A 19,997-nucleotide genomic window follows, 5' to 3' on the forward strand; every position below is an offset into this window, starting at 1 on the left:
GCCTTTCACAGCTTGCTTTGAGGCAGAGGCAAAGCACTGACAAGGTTACGTGCAGGCCCTGTCAGACTTTGCTCCCCTTCTCAATTTGTAGCTGATGTGGCTGTGACTAGTACTGCTCACAAGGTGTGGGTTGAGAAGTGTCGATCCAGTTAACTACCAAAACTTTCCATCTATGGGCTGGGCTCGTTATGAAGACCTTTACAGAAGACAGTTAAGTCAGTAGGAAAACTGTGTTTATTTCAATACATGCTGTTAGATCAGGCCTCAAGAATGAAGCACAACTGGTGATATTCTGGTATGACTTCTTCTGTCAGGAAGGTTTGCGTTACACCTAGGAGGCTCTGCCATGGATATTGGCCAGCAAATGCTCCACTTTCCTCCGAAGGAAACACGCACTTATATTTCATATACTCTCCACCAGGAGGCACAGTTTTCCTACCAAACCACTGAAAAAAAAATAAAAAATGCGTTATTCCACTGCATTCCGTCTGATTTAAACCTTCATCTTTATACTGGTGAGAACCCCAAATAAAAAACGCTTAAAGATGGCATTACCAAAACGCTATGCTTTCATTTTGACAATAAACATGAAAAAATCCCCAAGATTTTTTATTTTTTCTTCCTCTTTTATGCTAACAAACCTGTTCCTCTTTGACACGAAAGATAGGGCTAGATCCCCCCCCACACACACACACACACTTTGGCCACTCGGCGCTTTAGAAAACCACGGGTACGAACTCTGAATGTTGCTCGATAAAACGACCGAGTTTATTGATTTTAATCGCGGTTCTCCAGCGGGGGCTGCCGCCGCCCCCCGAGGGGGCTCTGTGAGGCGGAGGCACCGGAGGACCGGCGCTTCGGAGCGGGACGACGAGCCGCCGCGGGGAGCACAAAATGGCCGGGCGGCGGGACGGGGGCCCCTCACGGGGCGGCTTCTCCCCTGCGGAGCGGCTCCCGCCGGCCGTAAGGGAGTCGCTGGGCGGCGCGATGGCGGCTCTCAGTGCGCGGGCGCGGCCCCGGGCGGCTGCGCGGAGCGGCGAGGGGCGGCCCCTGGCTCCCTCCGGGCCGCGCTGGCCGCTGTCCCCGCCCGCCCCCGCCTCCAGCTCCGCCCGGGCGCTGGGAGCGGCGGCGGCGGCGGCGGCAACTTCCCTTCAAGTGTGGCTATGCGACCCGGCTGAGCGCTGGCCCGGGAGGGGCGGGCAGGGCTAGCACCGCCACCACCGGCAGCAGGCACCGCCACCGCCGCAGCCCGGCAGCCGCCCGCCCGCCTCCCCATCCCCGCTGCCCTCCCCCGGGCGGGGCGGGACCCGCGGCGGCCGTCCCATGTCCCGCAAGGCCAGCGACAATGTGGAGTACACGCTGCGGAGCCTGAGCAACCTGATGGGCGAGAAGCGGCGGCGGCAGCAGGCGGAGGGGGCCGCCGGCTCGGCGGCGGCGGCGGCGGCTGCGGGCGAGCGGAGCCTGATCGCCGCCGAGTCGTGCTCCAGCCTCAACAGCGCGGCGTCGGGCGCCGAGCTGGAGCGGGCGGCTCGGCGGCAGTTCCAGCAGGACGAGACCCCCGGCTTCGTCTACGTGGTGTCGGTCTTCTCCGCCCTGGGGGGCTTCCTTTTCGGCTACGACACCGGCGTGGTGTCGGGGGCCCTGCTGCTCCTCAAGCGGGAGCTCAACCTGGACGCCCTGTGGCAGGAGCTGCTCGTCTCCAGCACGGTGGGCGCCGCCGCTCTCTCCGCCCTGGCCGGCGGCGTCCTCAACGGGCTGTGCGGCCGCCGGCCCTGCATCCTGCTGGCCAGCGGCCTCTTCACGGCGGGGGCCGGCGTGCTGGCAGCCGCCCGCGACAAGGAGACCCTGCTGGGGGGACGAGTGGTGGTGGGACTGGGCATCGGTGAGTGGCCGACCCGGCGGGACTCCCCCCCCCCCCCGACCTCCCCCCGTCTCCCGTTTATGTAGCGGGGAGGCGAGAGCGGGCTGCTTGTCCCCCAAAAATGTGCGCTGTGCGTCCCCGAGGTGGCTGGTTTTGCAGGGAAAGGGGGGCTGCGGGCAGATCCCGGCGTGGATGTGGGTGCCTGGACCTTCCCCAGGGGTGCTGTGGGGTTTTGGGGAGCGGAGGGCTGGCTGCTTGAGGAGGGGGTGTCCCCATCCCTTCCAGCCCATCCCGGGGGGCTCACGCCGTAAGCTGGAGGTTTGAGGGGGGTCTGAAAGCATGCCCATCGTTCTGGGCTCTAAATACCTCTCTTCCCGCTCCCTGTGTGGTTCTGGCTGCTATGGGGCATTCAGGGAATGCTGTGGGGACAAAATCAGGTGGTAGTGTTAAGGCAGCAGCCTCCTCTCGGTGACATTTGCTTTCGGAGGCTTTGGGCTTTGTTAAGGACGTCTTGCAGAACTGAACGCGCTCACCCACCTGTGCCCGTTGTGTAACTGGCGAGCAGTTGATTCTGCTAAAACTTTCGCTGTACTTGTCCCAGAGAGCTTGAAGCAATGGGGAGTGTTCCCTCCAACCTTTGAGCCTCCTTTCTGCTCAAGGGAAATCCTAAATGTCCCCAGAATTTTGGTTTCTCTTCAGCTGCCTCCCTGTCAGACTGTAGTTTGGGAGATACTCACCATCAGAGATAGGCACTGTGAGGGTGTTAAAAGTCCTTGCAATATAGTATCTAAAAAAAAAAAAAAAAAGTAAATCTTTCTGGCTACAATCTTGCAGCCCTCCCTATCTAAAAGCATAAGGACAAGTTAAGAATTAGACTGGTTTCCTCTACATAACTGCATTCAGTGTCTTAACCATTGAATAATTTTTTGAATCCTCTGGCATGCTATAAACACGCTTGCTGGGATGCAATTCATAGTCTTATTAAGGAAAGAAGTTAGTGAGTCATAATAAAAGCTGTCGGAAATAAAATTGGCTCCGTCCTCAGAAGGGCTCCTGCTGGTTTTCCTGTGCAGTAAGGGACATCTCCAGGTTGCGGTTTTCCTACCCCAAACTGGGGGCTTAGTTTTTTATTTTTTATTTATTTGTTTTAAGTGCTAACCCCCTGTATACTTTAAATCAAGACTTCAGACTGCCAAATGTTGATAACCTTTATAACGTTCAGGAGACAAGAAAACAGAATTATGATGTGAGGGGGCAGAATGGGTATTTTGATGGTGTCCTTGCGTTTAGTGGTAGCTACTGAAATACCAAATGGGACCCTCTTGTGCACTTGAAAAGCTTCCTATGTTATTTGATGGGCATAACCGGTTACGTTGACATCTTCTGGAGGTGGAGGGAGTGGAGAGGAAAGGGGATGGTTTGCTTGACTTCTGTGTGCATACGTCTCGGCAGGATGCATAGGCCTGTTTGAATTGTTTTATGGTGGTGCAAATAAATACCAGTGGTATTGTCTGAGGGATGTGAGACTTGGTGCCTAATGTATAAAATACCACAGTGGAAATGGGAGCTAAGGGTTTGCTATTTTGTAGAGTCAAGGACCTCGTGTGTGGCCTGGGGAGAGAGATCTCTGTTCCCTTCACGCATCAGGGAGAGAGGTAGTCGTTTTGGTGGGGTCCAGAAAGCTGATGTAAGGACTGGGAACTGTCCTGAGAATTTTGGAGCACAAAGACACTAATTTGTAAGCAATAATAATAAAAAAGTACTATTTTCTCCTTTTTATCAGAGGTTGCTCTTCTTTACATGTGGTAGAGCTCTTGGCTGGAAACAAAGCTTTGCCTTAGATTGCTGTCACTGAAGCATCACAAGAGTCAAATCCTAATCAGATTTATTTTACAAAAGAAAAAATTGGGGTTGAAAACTGTTCTCATACAGCAAACGTCACTCTCCGTTGTTAAATGCTGCACTAAATCTTCCACCAGAGGGAGCCTGGATAATTTCATGAAGGCGTTAGAAATTGAAGGAACTTTTAACCAGTTTTCTCTCTCTCTCCTTTGGCTGCCAACAGCGAGCAAGAGCTTCCTAGCCCTGGCTTAAGGAGATCCCTCGGTGAAGCGTCACTTCAGTTGCAGTGCCAGCTGCTGAAATGCAGAGGCAGAATGGGGTAGGGGTAGGAAATGCTTTCCTACATGCAAACCAGTAAAAACTTTTGTGTATAATTTGATAAGTTTTTGAAGTCTTTCTTGTAGAGCTCTACAAATTGCCCAACAATAATTTTACTCCATACGTGTGCATTTATTTAATAACTGAGTTACTGTGTTACGTGCAGTGCTCTAAAAGCAGATGGAGTGGTGGTTGCCTGTGTGACTTCGTTCAGCCCTGGCCGGTACAGTGTGGATCTGTGCTAATCGTGTCTGTGGGAGAAAGCGGGCTTTTTTCCCGTGACTGTGATTTAGAAAGGGCTGTGGTTAAACTGAAGGATGAAAACCACAGGGCATGTGCTGAAATGAGCAACATCTCTCACCTGTCTGTCTTCTCCATTTCTTACCGTTTTCCGTAGAGCTTTTTGTAGACAGAAGAGCTCTCCTTTTCTCCCCAGCACTTACAGAAGATATTTCTGGAAAATAAAGACCTTCTCTCAAGGACAAACCAGAGTCCTCGTATATTGCATATTGCATGTGTTGAACAGATTTTTATGGGTGGAAGCAGTCATGTTGTGTTGTTCCTCCTCTTCCCCCCAGTTGTAAATTCAGAGTATATGGAATGCAAAAAATGGAAACCCCATTCAGCATGATGAGCAAGCTAATAAACTGAGGTCTTTTCAAGTCTTGAGTTTTTAAATGCAAAGTTCAAGAAAGGCAGTGGGTAAATGTCCATCCCAGGCTGAAGTTCTTCAGACAATTTGAGGTAAAAGATTAGGAGCAAGGCTGCAGCCATCATTCCCTGCTTCCCAAGCAGCTCTGATGTCCCTGACTCTTCAGGAATTTGGCTGAGCCTGCTGTCAGGAATGTAACATTTGGAGGGATGTTGGTTACAGAAAACGTGGGCGAAAACCAAACATTTGAAAAATTGGAACACACATGTTTGGTAGTGTTTTGTGTGAGCTTAGCTAGGAGGAACTGCATTGGTATGGAGCATACTTGGACCTTTTGTGTCTGATAACGCAAAGTTAATGTGAAGTGTGCAGCTGATGAGTGTGGGTGTTGGCATGGTGTTTCAGGTAGCGTGCTGCCCAGATCAGGCTTTCAAAAAAACTGAGGTACCAGCTGTGGAAGCTGTTGAAGCTACCCAGAGTTTAGGAAGTGGCAGAATTAAGCTCACTTGTGCAGTATTGGTTGCTATCATAATGTACAATCATCAGTTGCATGATTAGATACCCCTGCCTCGTTCAGCATGCAGAATAGATGGTACGCAATTAATGATCAGCTCCTCAGCATTTTTTCTTGCTCAGTGCATAGCTTGCTGTTCGTGGCGTATCTTCGCAATGCGAGCCCACTGAGCAAGCAAGCTCAGTGCTTGCTTGCTATCCAAAATGTCTAGCGTTTGTTTTACACGCTGTATTTGACCGTGGCATATGTAGTGTTCCTGGCAGCATCTTTTTATTGCATATGTAGGTCACTTTCTGAGCAGAGGCAACAAGGCTGCGTGCAGAACTGGGCAGGAGTGGAAATGGCAGGCATACGGTGCAGGGCTCCCCTGTTGGGATATGCTGGTGCAGGGCTCCCCCCTGTTGTAGGGCCAGGAGCAAATAAAAGTAACCAAGTATAACCGAAGTGCTTGCATCAGGTAATACCAGCTCTATGTTATTTTTACAGTGGTTTAAAAAAAAAAAAAAAAGTGAGCCCCGTCATATGTGGTAGTCCAGGTGATGTGAAAGTATTGGAAAATAACCAGTGCGATCAAGGTGAGGGAACGCTTTTTGTTGTTTTACTTCTGAAGTGTACAACAGAGCTTTTTTCAGATGTGCGTTTTTCTCTTGGAAAATTACAGGTTAATCTCCTCTTCTTCCTCCCCTCCGCCCTGCCATGGGAAGCTTGAAATCTTCAGTCTGTTTTTATGAGTGGACATCAACCAGGGTTTTAAAGGAGTTTATGCCTTGGTACGTTTTGGAGGAGAAAGTCACCCTCGGCCCCCAGATATGTTGTGGCAGAGGCCTGTAATTTTCAATCCAGAGATTCACAGGCTGTTTTTTTGACTCTGGAGACAATGGTTTGTAAGAATAAGCTTGCCGTGGGGATGGTGGGGAATGGCAGACAAACGGCCATGCTGCTGGAATGGGCGCCGTACCGCCCCTGACCAGAGATGCTCCTCCAAGTTTCCAGGCTCTATAGCTGCCTAAATTTGTGCTTGTGCTCAGGAGCCGGGTCTGTGCATCATAAAAGCTCGATCTGTCGGCTCTTGGGCAAGAACATCTGGTTCATTACTGGAAGGGTACGTTAGCTTCTGCCTGCATCTGTGATCTTGCAGAGTACCAGGGATATATTAAGATGAAAAACCGTATCTTTTGAAGTCCTCTAATTTTGTGTGCATTGGAGCCTATGCACAGTGCTGCTAGGTGCAGTTCGCTGTCGTGTCAGCAAGTGCTGGCTCTGGTACTGTTGTGTTAGATGCTGCGCTGTTGATGGTGTAATACCAAAAGATCAGCAATTTATACATAAATATTACCTCCTTTGGCAAATATTTGGGGACCATCTCAGAATAAAGTTGCATATACAGTGAGTTATAGCTAAGAAAATTTTTGGTTCTTATCTTTTGGTTCTTCCAGAAATTGTTTAAAGTTATAAGGGTGTTTCCTGTGTGTGTGTGTTTCTTTTCCCTTTGGGGCTTTTTGTTGTTTTTATCTAACTGAAAGAAAAATAATAATAATAAAAATCCCATACTTCATAAACCTTGAAATTGAGGCAGGGGGATCTTGTAAAATAACTTTCCCTGTACTTGGTTAAACTGCCACTCTTCTATCAAGGCATATTTTCTGTTGTATTTTAAGTACTTTTTGTTGATGTTGAAATAATACATCCAGTTCATATGTTGCATAAATTGAAACTTCTGTGATATTCTTACTCTTTATAGGAAAGGTAACTTGAAGGAAGCTTGCAGGGTATTTCCTTACCTGTCTTGAAAAACCCAGATGGATACCCACAGGTGACCGTATTTCCAAGGTGCCTTGCTTGCTGCAGGAAGAAAAGCCCAGTGCCATCCGCTTACCAAGTGATGACATTAAATCATTCCGCTGCAACTCTTGGCTTTAAGTAACTTGTTCAGCTGAAGCCTGTAGCAGCCCCATCACAAGAGGTACAACGGAGGGCATCTGAGGACAGCCCAGGCGGCAGATTTCAAATGCTAGCCACTGACTTCTGCTACGAACTTTTAGGATATGCACTTCATTTTTATTCTGAGCATACTAGTATGTACTTACTCAGTTGTATCCTGAGAAGCAGTGGGAAAAAAAATATAGAAATACTGAAAATTTTCTTAATCATTTTTTTCTTCTTTCGTTATCAGTAGTTGTATGCTTTTTTAATTTTTTTTATTTTTATGTTGGATTCCTACATAAGTTAGTTTCTTTTAAAATGTAGCATTTTAGAAATCTTAGGGATTATTCCATCAAAATATGACAAGCTTTTGTGTTTCAAAATCCTGTGGAAGCCCTGAAAAACATTTATTTCTACATAAAATGGCTGAACTCAAACCGGACCCCTGTGACTGTGGTTGTGCTGTGCACTGGTACCATGGAGATGTAACGGGCCTCATGAACAGTTTTATCTTTTGTGGTAAAGAGCTGAGTTTTTGTCTCAAGTACTGCATAGTTGATGTGAAGCTCCTGAAGAGACCGGATCCTGTGGGACACTCATTATAGCTGCTGAAGGCCTAAAGCCATTGACCACTGAAATGCAGGAGGATTTTCCCTTCAGTTTCTTTTGGTGAAGGTTATGCCCGTGGACAAAGAGCAAGGCAAGCAGTAGTAAATGTGTTGTAGAGATCCCGGGCAACACAGTTCTGTATGAGGGTTACAGTTACTTCACAACCGTAGCTAACCTATCCTTCCGTAGGTCTTACAGTGTAACTTGAGTGTAAAATGTATTTTGCTTATGATATTTGAAGAAGAAATTAAGACTTGAAAAACACACCTTTCTTTTCTCTCCATTTCTGACCTTCCTGTGTTTTGTGGGAGGCTTTAGATAAGTGTTTTTATTAAGAATTCAGTCAAAGCGCGTGCCTGTTTTGAAGGTGAGTTTTTCATATGTGGTTTCTCATTCTGAATGTTTGTAGACCCAGTCACCGAAGCTGGGTTTCTCAGCTCAGGGACTTGGTGCCTCTTTCCTTTGCAAGTCACGTCTCCCATGGGTGAGACATGCATGCTGTTCTCTCAGCCCCTGCCTTGCCTGTGTATGGACTACAACCAGCTTTGAGCTGTGCCCTTAGCAAACGTGTTCCCTCCTCCTTTTGGTCTCTTATTTAGCTGGCTTTCATTTAAATAGCAAGGATGTTAAAAGCAGAGTACAGACTTGCTTTTCACTCCCGGTGTCCTCCCCTTCGAGCAGTGACTCCTCAGCAGCGTCTCCTTGCCACCTGTGCCCAGGGATTGCTCCCAGGCCGGTCTGCTTGGGAGCAAAGTTTCCTTCTTTTTGTGTGGCTGTTGCGTTAGGAGGCTCGGACGCTGAAGCAGTCATGTGGATTGAAAAACAAAATAAGTGTATTTATTGATACAGGCTTGTCCTTTAGTGATTCCTCAAGCACCCTCTCCATCCTCCCCAGAGGTGGGTTCTCCAGCTGCTTATATTCAGGAGCAGTCACCCCAGCTCTCCTGGTTGAACTCTTTTTCCCCCTGCTCTTGATTTCTTGGTGTAATTTGTCTGCCAAGTCCAGGGAGTATCTCTCTCGAGTAGGTTTTCCCTCTGTGGCTGATCTGAAAGGCTTTTTGGCCCTCATTAGAGCTGATGTTTTCCAGAAGCACCTGGCACCAGCCTCAGAGCTCGTTGTTCTCTAGTGAGCATTTCACATCAGTGAGTGCTCACACTCCTGAGTCGTGAGGCATTTTGGGCAGGCTACCAAGCCCTGGTGGTCCCTGAGGTCTGTAGCATGGGGAGGAGACTGAAGGATCCTCTGCAAGACCCAGCAGCCTGTAGGGAGAAGCGGGGTTTCCGTGGGAGGCACTTTCAGGCCTCACGTCTGGAGCTTTTTGGTCTCTTTTCCATGCTGTGTGTTTGAGAAGCCCTGAGTTACCCCAGGGCTCATGCCAAGCAGGAGCGTTGAGGGGCTCTCTGATGTAGCAAGCAGCCAGCTGAGCACCTGCAGCCATGCAAGTACAAAGTGATGGCTGATTTCCTGGTAATAGGCGCACACACACATGAAAGTCAGAAATGGTGGCAGACCTGCCGTGTAAAACAAAATTTGTGCCCAAAATGAGATTCACCTGGCAATGGCCCATGTTTTCATAGTCTACGCAAACCTAATGTTAGAAACCTGTGCCATCAGTGGCAGTCATAAGGCAAGAGTTTTCCAGTCTTTTTCAGAGGTGGGAATTTTCTGCAGGCAAACCTGTTCTGTCTTGGGCAGAAACAGAGTTACGGCCCTTCTGTTTCCAAAATCTTCTCATTTGGCTTGGAGCCTCATGTGCATGATTTTCTCCACTGTTGGTTCTCCTGTGAGCTTTCAGCAAGGCAAAGCCAGTAGCTGTGGTTGTAATGAGCCTGTGGATGTAATTACTTTGGGAAAGGAAGGTTGAGCTTTAGGAATGCCTTTGTGCATGGCCACATATCTTCTACTTTCTTGTCCTGCTTTGGAAACCCAGTCCAGTGAGCTTCAAATTGAAAAGGACCGAGAGCATGCCTGGTATCGCACACCTCGTATTGCCCGTACGATATGGCTTGCGGTCTTGCAGTAAATTGGGAACATGTTCCAGGAGGTGCAACCATGAGAGAAACTCATCTGAAGAGATCACTGGCACATGCCAATGGAAAAAGGACTTTAATTTCTGATTACTTTTGAGAAATTCTCCATTCTGCAAATACTCAGCCTGTACTAGAATGACAACAAGACCCTACAAATCCTTGAAAAATCCACCTACAAATCTTTCTCATATTAGCTTTCTATCCATGTATCTTTCATTACTCATAACAGGTCTAGTACTCAAATTTCTTTTCTTGGCCAGGATTTCCAGCCAAGACGACCAAATATATATATTTTGAAAACTAGCCCCACCAGGGCTGTGTGGAGCGCCCTGAGAAATCCTAAGGGAACAGCTTTTGCAGCTCAGCCGGGTCCCCAGTGCAGTACCCGAGCAGAGCGTCTGTGTCGGGAGGAGCAGGGAGGCAGAAGGGGCACGGTGCCGCCCTGGTGCCCCGCTCTGCCCCACACTTCAGCCTCCAGAGCAAGATCAGACCCATTTGGGGAAACAAGGAGTTTCTGTCCACACCCCTCTGTTTTTCCTCCCCTAAAGCCCTGTTGCTTCATGTCTAAAGTACATAATAATGCTGCGATACTTGGTAGGTATCTGCGATTCTGGTTTTTTGTTTGTAATTTTTAACTACTCTTCTGAAAAATTCAAGTAGTGTGGCGCATTACTTTTCACAGAGCTGTTCCTGGAGGAACCGAGAGTACTTAGCCTGAAAAAAAAATCGTTCATTCTCCGTCTCTTTAACTGCCCATTTAGAAATGGATAGGCAGTCAGGATTCAGTGATTGCTCTAAGGAAGAGTTTAGCTCATGCTAAGCACAGCTACCTTCTGAGCGTCTTATAGTTTCCAGGTGTGCTGCTGAACTGTCAGCTGTAGCATAGGTGTCACGTGTACTTACCTGTTCAACAGCAAAAATAATCAGGGGATTATGGAAGGAAGGAAAAAAATATTTTCTTAAAGGTGCCCAGAAATGTTTGGAGGGAAAAGCTAATAAATATGTTTAAAAAATGACTTATTCATCATGAGCTTTTGTATGCAGATAGATACAAAAGGAGAACTGGTAGAAAGCTAAGCATGTTGATGAGGGCTGTGGCAGTGAAGCTGGAGCAACTTCAGAAGTCTGGAAAGAGAACTGAAGCACGGAGCTGCTTCCGTGATGTGCTGGAAAGTTTGTGCTGTCTGTCTGAACGTCTATCTGAATTGCAGTAGGGAGCACTGAAAATTGGGAGCCTACAGTCTTGGATAGCTGGTGAAGAGAGAACCACAAGGAGGATTCAGGATCCTGAAGTTAGATGCTTCGAGTCGGAGGCAGTGCCACTTCGGAGTCTACCTACTTGTGGAATGTATAATAGTAGGAGAGAAACACTTATATTTTTTTGTATAAGGAAGTTTCAGGTCAATGTGTTACATTCATAAGTTTTAATCCAGTTAGGAATAACTGCCTAATCATTATTTATACCTTGATTTTCTGTTTATAGCTGCATATTTGGAAGTTTTGTTTAATCTGTGAGGCTAAGGAGAAAGGAGAAAAAAAAAAAAAAAGTTGCCAGTAAATACTTGCTCCCTTGATTTGGTTGGTGAATTTTTTTAGGGTTGTTGGTTGGAGCTGTGATGGATCCTGGCAGCCTGACATCCGAGCAAGGTGGTGTGGCAGTAGATGAACTAGGCCACCATGAGCATGGAGGAAGTACAGGCTGACACCAAACCTGTGTACTTCAAGCACACGCTTCAGCAAATATTTGCATAGAAGTGACCTTTTTTATTTGTTTACAGGTCCTTGATTACTGGACTGTTGAGGTCAGTAGTAGCTATGTCAGCGCAGGAATGGGGAATCTGCCTGAGGGGAAAAGGTAAGTCCAGTTTTATTCACTACTGAGTTCACCAGCTGAGAGTTTGGCCTCACAGGCTCCCTGCTGCTGCATTAATCGTAGGTGCTGCTGACCTCACCAGTCCAGTTCACATTGGATCAGCCTGGGATGGGTGGAAAGCCAGAGACATCTGGACGACAGCTTCAGGATCTTGAAGAAAGGGATGAAATGTTGCGCATAGACGTTCAGGATGCTTTTAGCCCAGGAATTTGGTCACTGTGGTAACATTTAGAGCCAAATACTGGGGTCTGGTTTTGTGCTGTGTATTGTTCTTGAGTAGGAGGAGGAATTGGGCACAGAAAGTAGATTCTTTCTATTGTAATGATTAACTGGAACATTCCTGGGAAAAATTATTGGTGTGTGTAGCAGAAGTATCGGCACAGGAGCTCTCACATTGTGTAGAGCATCACACAAATAACACTGACTTCTCTTTAGTTTCTCTCGTCTAGTAAACGGGAACGCACTTACTAAATTACCTGAAAGCTTGGCTGGAAAGGTGCTATTTATCTTAAAATTCTGGCTTCAGGGGAGGGCTGCCTACACCTGTGCACCCTTTGTAATTACCTCTGTGTGTCCTAATGTCCTGAAGGTTCAGTGCTTCCCTCCTCTCCTGCTCCAAGCCTGCCGTTTTAGTAGGGAGGACAAACAAAATGTTATCATGATCAACAGCTTGTGTGCTTCTGCAAAAGTTTTAGTTTTAATGTATAATTTTTAGGTCAAGCTCTGTTGTTGTTGTTTTTGCTTTCATTTGTGTCTGCTGGTGGTGACTTGTAAAGTAAGGAAAGATGCAGCTCGTGCTTTGGCTTTGATTCTGCCTGTCCCCGCCTATTTCTGAATCTTTATTCCCTGGAGCCAAAAGCTGCCTGTTGTATCACTCTGCAGGGCCTCTCCCTGACTCAAAGTTAATTGCTTTGCCTGACACCCAAGTGCTATCTGGGTGATTAATCATTATCCTCTTAGATGTGGAGTGCTCCCTTGCACAGAAGGAAAAGGTGCTCTGAGCTAACATACGCAGCAGTGTAGAAAAGATTTTTCTTGGTAGCTCAAGACCAGCAGGGCTTTCTCCTCTGTAATATCAATCGTATCTTTAGCAAGATCTGAGCCATCTGTTTAGAATACTTAAGTTTAGTGTATTCAGAAGTTAATTCTGAATAATTCACCCTATAATGGTGAAACTTCTTAGGGACTTTGTGTGTTTTCTGGTTTTTCCTTACCTAGAATCTTAACCTGTTTCGGGCTCGCTTAGTAGTCAGCCAGATGCTCGCAGTCATATGCTCCCTTACATCTTTTATCCATGAGTATGGATTTGTGTCTGTGACTGTTTTCATTAGATGGTTTGCTGAGGTGTAAGTACTTATGGCTGTGGGCTGGCTGGCTGAGGGCAAGCATGCCCTGCTTGTTAGCCTGCTGTCTTTTGTGTGGATTCTGCTTTTCTTCCTCTTTCCAGAATACATGAAGTGAAACTACATGTTAGGTGTGATGAGGACTTAAGAAGTCCGCTTTACAGTCAAAATATTCAGTTTTTCAATCTACCTCTGTCTAGTTGCAAAGGCTTCTTTATCGCTAAGTTTTGCGTACGGGTGAACTTCGTTTGGACTGGGATAAAGGGGAACTGTGCCTGCTATGTTGGCCTGTAGAAGGGAGAACTTGAAGTGTGAGTGCTGAAGCAGCAATAATTGTACATCAGTAACCCGTCTGTCAATCTTGTCTTTCCTGGCCCACGCTGGTGAGAAGGGATCTGTGATCCAGGTGTCCTATGCAGTTGCGTTGGGAAGCCAGAATCCAGCCATCCAGAGAAGCCTCTGTGCCAGCATGCACAGGAAGTATCAAGGAATGGAATACAATTACATTGGGGGATATCCTAATTAGGAGTTGGTTGTGTTTCTGTGGTAGGAAAAAAGTGCGATGGAAGGAGGCTACGCAAAAGGATAACAAAAACCAATTGTGCAGATGGTCAGAGTGATTGCTTTGGGGTTGTATTCTGCAGCTGGGCTCTGGAGAGAAGCTCCAGAGAAGGTATGAAGAGCTGCTTTAGGTTATGGAGCAGTTCTTTTTGCTGCTTTAGATTTTTCTGGAGTGGTAGCATATGTTTCTTGGCTTAATTCTTTCCCCTTTGTTAAATTTTTATCAAGTAGGGATGTATGTTTCTTGGCTTAGATAACGTGGAGGTCTAACACCTACAGAGTGTAACTGGTTTTCATCGGTGCTGTGGCACTGAGTAAGAGAGAACTTCAAGAGGCCCAATTCAGCACTCCTTCACCAGCTCTCAGCCGGCGTGATTCCACTGTTACTGCCACATTAATTACTTTGTCTCACGATCTTGATAAACTACTAATTAGTACAGTACTTTACAGGAGATGTGAATCTGCTCATCGGGTAATCATAGGTTCTTATGGAAGTAGGGTAGATATGGATGTCACACTGAGCTATAGCTGAAAAATACAACTTCAGAAAGAATTGTTAGGGAAGTTTCTAAGACTTTTAAGTTGGTATTTGAAGATGAAGCGTGTAATATTTCTTTGGAAATGCTTACATTTGTCTTCTATGACATTTTGCTTGCAGAAATGCTGTTTCTTGCTTAAACTAAATGATTCAGTTAGTTGCAGTAAAACATAAAAAAAAAACAAAAACGCCTGTGTGTTTATTTCTCAGTCTTGTGTAAATACGTTCCCAATGTAGCTGAATCATTCAGAAGCAATATATTTCTCTTTTTGCTTTAGATTTCTATTTGTTATATGTTATCAGCACTAAAATACATGTCTCCCTAAAGCAGTAACGGACTGGGAAGTGTTCGGTCTGCTGTGTCTCCTTTCAACCATTGCTCTGGTTTGGATTTCTATTTGCATTGTCACAAAAATACATACAACCCTGAAGCAACAATAGACTGAAATGCGTTTGGTCTGCTGCATTTCATTTTCACAACTGCTTTGTGTGTTCTGTACTCTGGAAATTTGTCCTGTTACGGGATCTATAGCCATCTAAGATTTCTATGTCAAAAGAATCTTGCCAGTGCAAATACCAGCTTGGGTTGCCTGTCTTGAGAGTTGGAACCCACACAGTGATGCTGCGTGCTGTAGTAGCAATAAATCCTGAAAAAAAAACGTATTTCATGCTGATGCAAAGGCCAAGAGACATACAGCCTTGAACCCATCTTTGCAATATTTCATGTTATGGCAAGATGTTGTGCTGTGTCATACAGTTTTATAGTCTCGAGGTTGAATTATAACAAGCCTTGTGTTATGTTAAATAAATACACATAGACAGCTGTTTTAATTTGTCACTCAGTAGGCTGGTGAACTTAAGGCTTGCAATAAGAAAACGCCTGCTATACTGTTGAAAGGCCTCACTTGCACTTTGTGAGACCCCAAATGTCAGATGTACTGGTATTTGTGAAGTGAACATAAGATTGGTTTGTAACTCCTGGATTTGTTGCTACCTGGTGACCTGATTTGAAAGTAACAGTGGCACTTTGTGCCTCCAGGTGCCATTCTGTAAGGTGGGGGTGATGTTTGCTTGCATTTTTGGAAGGCATTCTGGGACCTGCAGGTGAACAACACTTTATTTAAAAACTAAAAATAATAAATATATACTTCCATCAGTCGTGATCTGTTCAACATTACAATTTATGTGAATGCACTTTGTAGTCTGATTTTCCATTTCTCAGACTTCTGCTACAGCCAGACCTCTTCTCTCTGCTCTCCTCTCCTTCCTGCGTGTTTGGCAGGCAGTACCCCCAGTGGCAACAGTCAGTCCTGTGCCTGGTGATGCCTGATGCTCGAGCTCCTACTGAAATGCTTTTAAATTATTTATTGCAAATCTTACAATTAATGGTTGTTACATAATTCCCACTTGGCTCTGTAACTGTATGTAGTTCTGTTTAACTGGAAACACAAACCATGTGTTCATTGATACATATATGCAAATTCTCATACACTTGTCATTGCTCAGAAAAGATACCTCAAATCAACTCAGGTCTATAAATATGTTTTTAAGATGCATCTCAGTGGAGTTACGTAGATTCTAATTTCCAGAATTTAACCTGACATGCTGTGTCATTAACTGCTGTAATTCTTCAATTACTCCCATGAGCCTTTTCCATTTCTTACAAGCAGTCAGCACAAGATTCATTAAAGGACTTTGCTACTGAATGCTTTTTGTACTTTCCAGCTAAGCTTGAGTTTTCTGCTGTGGCATACTGAAACAGTACTTGAAGGGTCTGTATGTCTTAGCAATTAAAAAGTCCTTTAAGCTAAGAAAGGAGAGCAACATAATCTCAGAGTGAGCAGATGAACGTGGATGTGAACTTGACTGTGTTGGAAAGGTAGGTCATGCTGCACCTAAAGGTAGTGAGCAGTAGGCATCTGCAGTGCTGAAAGCATGTGTTCTGCATTGGAAACAGATCATGGGAAGTTTTTCTTGTTACAGTACTGCAGGAGGTCACAGGCATTAAGGACCGGGGTTCTGCTATTAAGGAAGTCATCTTTGGTGGCAAGAGTAGCAGCATGCTGCTAGAAAAGACTTCCTTCAAACCTTATCTACATATAAACCTGTCATCAGCAGCTTTGCAATGGATTATAAAACTATTTCTAGAGGGAAAATACTCTGGTATTCTTATTAGTTTCTTACTGTGTACAAATATAAATGGTATTAACTGGGAAGGTAGGAGAGGGTAATAAGGAATTCAGAAATCCAGTCACCCGTGAGCTGTTTGGTCCTTTGTTGCCAGTTCTTGGTGCTTTATTAGAAGCTCTCATGACTGGTTTCTTTCCTACTCACAGTAACTCTTCGTGCTCAGTTTAATGAGTTCTTCTCCGGTAGATAATTAATTCTGCCTCCTGATGCTGCCCTTTTGCAGTATTGTTAGCAATCTGTACTGTTTTGATTTGGAAAAAAAAATCGGAGATGTTTGAAAAAATGTAAAGTAATTTTTCCACTTTTGAATGAAAATTTAATTATCTGTAGCTAGATTTTGCTATAACTGATGTTCCAGTTAGATCTTGCTTTATGAAAACTTTAATTAAAAGATCAGGTGAAAAGTGACTAGGTTATAGGGAAAAAGAAGATGAGACATAATCAGTACTTCATAGAGTTTCCTCGCAAAGAGCGCAGTGAGGATTCAGAGTGCCCTCTCCGCTCTAGTATTAGGACTGTCAGTTGTCCTCAAATATGAAAATTTCTTCATAAATTTTCTCTGCGTAGGCGGAGTAATGATGCAAGTGCAGAGCTTGTGAAGTTTGTATTTCAGAGAGATCCTGGCCTTAGTTGTTTTTCTTGGTGGTGGTTTGTGGCAGGAATGTTTTCACTTAAGACTCGAACCTGACATTAGAATGTCTTCCCACCGCAAAAGAGAGCGTGGCTTCATTTTTACCTGTAAAGCTTTCAGTTTTCAGGACAATCTGCTTATCAGCAGAAGCAGGCATGAAGGAGGTTCATAAAATTAACAAGAGACTGTAGCAGCCGTGATTCGGCATACAAAAAAGATGAGGCACTTCAGGCTGAAAGTTGGCACACTTAAAGAGCAGCACGTTTCATTGTCTGTTTAGTCATCTTACGACTTAGAGTGATTTATTGCAACTGGAGCAGTACGATTCACAGGAAGAGTGAATTTGTCTTAACGAGGATATTTACTGCATCTGTGTTAACACGGACGAGATCCTGTCAGATACGCCATATTGAATGACAACTCTTAATTCTTAAAGCTGCTTGTTCTCCCTTCCATGCTGCCCACATCCAGTAAGAGGAGGAGACTGCCAGATGAGAGAGTCAGTACAGCGCTCGGTGTTGCAGAAGGGCGTTTTGGATATCCATCTCTACTTCCTTTTCACCTTTAGGTAGCCTAGAGTTTCCAGGGTCTTGTAACAACTAACAAAACTTACTGAGAACATTAGGATGCCTGCTCAGCTCTGACTGCGGGCTGGCCTTCAGTTCTGTCTTAATTTTCCACTACTAACATGCCTGGAGCACAAACACTGGCCAGGGGAGACTACAGGAGGACTACATCTGCTGTTTGGAGGACGTCTGTCCATCGGAATGTGTCTAAGAGACTGCAGGCTGTCAAAAGCTGAAAGCCATGAAGGTAGCATCTCCCAGGCTTTCCTGGGATTTTCTGTCCACCACCAGTCTCTCCCTCAAGGCCTTGAGACTTGCAGCCTTGTTTTTAGGAAGCTCTTTGGCAGTCCACTGCCCTGAGAAAATTTGGCAGTAATTTCTTCCCACCTGCTCCTGATTAGTTTTGAGACTCCTCAGCTTTTGCCCTTTAGATGTTGATAATGGAGTAGTTGATCTGTTCCTTTTTTCCCTTCAGCATTTGACAGCTCCTGTTTGTCTTCTTCTGTGGATGCAGCAGCCTCATTCTTCATATGTAACGTCTCTTTTGCCAGCACAAGCAACCGAGGGAAGTAAATGCACACCAAAATAGGCTAAAGTACCCTTGTATTCCTTGACAGCTTGAGTATTATGCTGTGAATCATCACCTCGCCCTGCAGTTGTGACTGCTGGTCTAGACCATCACAAGCCATTTCTAGGACTAAACCCGTGTGGCCTGAAGAACTTCAGCACTGGTTTGATGAAATTTCCGTCTAATAAGGACAGTCCAGTGCAGGGTCCTTGTAGTGGTCAGAATCCTTTCTGGGACTTAACCACGTTACTTGGGAGATTCTCACCTGGGGTCCTTCATCTTGTCAGGTCCATCTCCTGTTACAGTAGCATTTCACTGGCACTGGCAGCTGTCATTGAAAAGGTGGAGGGGAAGCTCCAGACCCTGGGGAGGACTTGCATGCGAGCTAGGTATTTGACTTCTCATAAAGCAAAGAAACAGGCAGTGCTTGGACTATAAACTCATGGTGTTGACTTAACCTGTGTATACTGGGAACACCCTTGTTTGCCCTAGCGTGCAAAACCTGCATGCCTTGGAAGGTATCTTGAGGAAGAAGCTTTACATTGATTTCTGTCCCCCCACACCAACCTTCAACGCTGCAAATACAGACACCATTTACTCTTCTGTATGGTCAAAAATGCGTTTTATTATTTCTACATGGATCACTTGTTTTAAACGTAGCATGTAGACACAACATTGTGAATGAAACATCTACCACGGAAAGAAAAAACATTCACTGTGACATATTTTCGTGACAATGATACTTATGCTTACATTCACAGATACATTATACTTGCATTATAATGATATAATTGAAACTTATTTTTTAAAATTGGCTTTAGGTTGTTAAAGGCTTGCAAGGCTTTTTTTTTTTTTTTCTTTTTCTCTTCAGAGTAATAGCTATAAAGCCCTATAGCTGGTATCTGTCTTCCTAGAAATGATCCTGTGTCTTGCATAAGTGGGTAATTTAAATATAGTAATTTGTATTAAACTACGGTTTTCTTCATTGATAGTTGCAATGTATTTACGTGTTGCAAACAAAGAATTACTGGAAATGTAAACTAGACAGTGTATTTTTATAAATATTCTGGCTTTCCAGAGTAGTGTATGAACACATTCAATGTTACTCCATAATTTTTCTCTAAAATAGTAAGTTTGCAATGAGATTAGTCTTACTTTCTATATTTGTTTTTGAAATTAATGACAAGTGGTTAGTAAGAAAATGCATTCTTCTCTTCATCTTAAGATATGTGTTTGGAGTCCATTGCTGGATTTTCAGTTAACTCAGTGATACCTAAAGCAATGCACAGAAAAGTGTCTCAATTGTTTTAATAATTGCACTTGTAGAAACAGACACAGTTAAAACCAAGTTATTTCTTAGTTGAAGATGCAGGGCTTTCAGGTCTAAGTTAAAGGCGTGCTTCTAAAGTTCAGCTTCTGATGCTTGTCTTGTTTGTTTTAAACATCACTTCCCTTAGAGCTGGGTAAAGCTGGGTACTTCCATAAAGCTGGGTGCTTTCACTTCCATAAGCTGGGTAAAGCATCACTTTACTAGGACAGAAAAAGTGGTTTATAAACAGAAGTGCAAAGTTGGAAAGGGGTAAAAGGGGTATTCATTTACTGTGCAACTTCCAACTCCTAACCTTGTCCTCTGAAAATAAAATTTATCTGCGCAGAAAATCTTCACTAAGTCTTCACTAAGCCTTGAAGTGTTCAACTGCTGTTGTCGTAGGGTTGTGTGTGTAGGTTTTCTTCTTGTGTGTGTGGCTTTTTGGTTTGCTTTTTTTAACATGTAAGGATTGCACTGTTTTAATGCTGGCTTTCTAGCATAAATGAATGGTTATGCGGGTGGGTCCTGCCAAGTCTTTCAGGGTCACTCTAAGGCAATGCTTCCCGCCTGGAAGTTGCTGTTTGCTGGGCTGAGTCAGCACAACCAGCTGGATGTCCGCTCTCTTCCTGCTTGTGCTGATCCCGTGCCTTAGCACGAGGCCATGTCAG

General features: G+C 45.0%; 1 protein-coding gene and 1 long non-coding RNA gene across 2 annotated transcripts in view; one reads left to right on the forward strand and one right to left on the reverse strand.

Moving 5' to 3' along the window:
• Positions 1 to 218: 218 nt before the first annotated feature.
• Positions 219 to 982, reverse strand: LOC121063850. The gene is made up of 2 exons (XR_005816219.1): positions 739 to 982; positions 219 to 446 (listed from the first exon to the last, which is right to left on the reverse strand). It is a non-coding gene; the product is annotated as an uncharacterized LOC121063850 (long non-coding RNA).
• Positions 983 to 1,072: 90 nt separating this feature from the next.
• SLC2A13 (solute carrier family 2 member 13) overlaps positions 1,073 to 19,997 on the forward strand; it is a 154,956-nt gene continuing 136,031 nt past the window's right edge. The window contains exon 1 of the mRNA XM_040544722.1: positions 1,073 to 1,882. Within this exon, the coding sequence (XP_040400656.1) occupies positions 1,324 to 1,882 (559 nt within the window). The 5' untranslated portion in view covers positions 1,073 to 1,323. The remainder of the gene's footprint in view (positions 1,883 to 19,997) is intronic.

Source organism: Cygnus olor, chromosome 1 (genome assembly GCF_009769625.2).
Source record: "Cygnus olor isolate bCygOlo1 chromosome 1, bCygOlo1.pri.v2, whole genome shotgun sequence".
NCBI classification, from domain to species: domain Eukaryota; kingdom Metazoa; phylum Chordata; class Aves; order Anseriformes; family Anatidae; genus Cygnus; species Cygnus olor.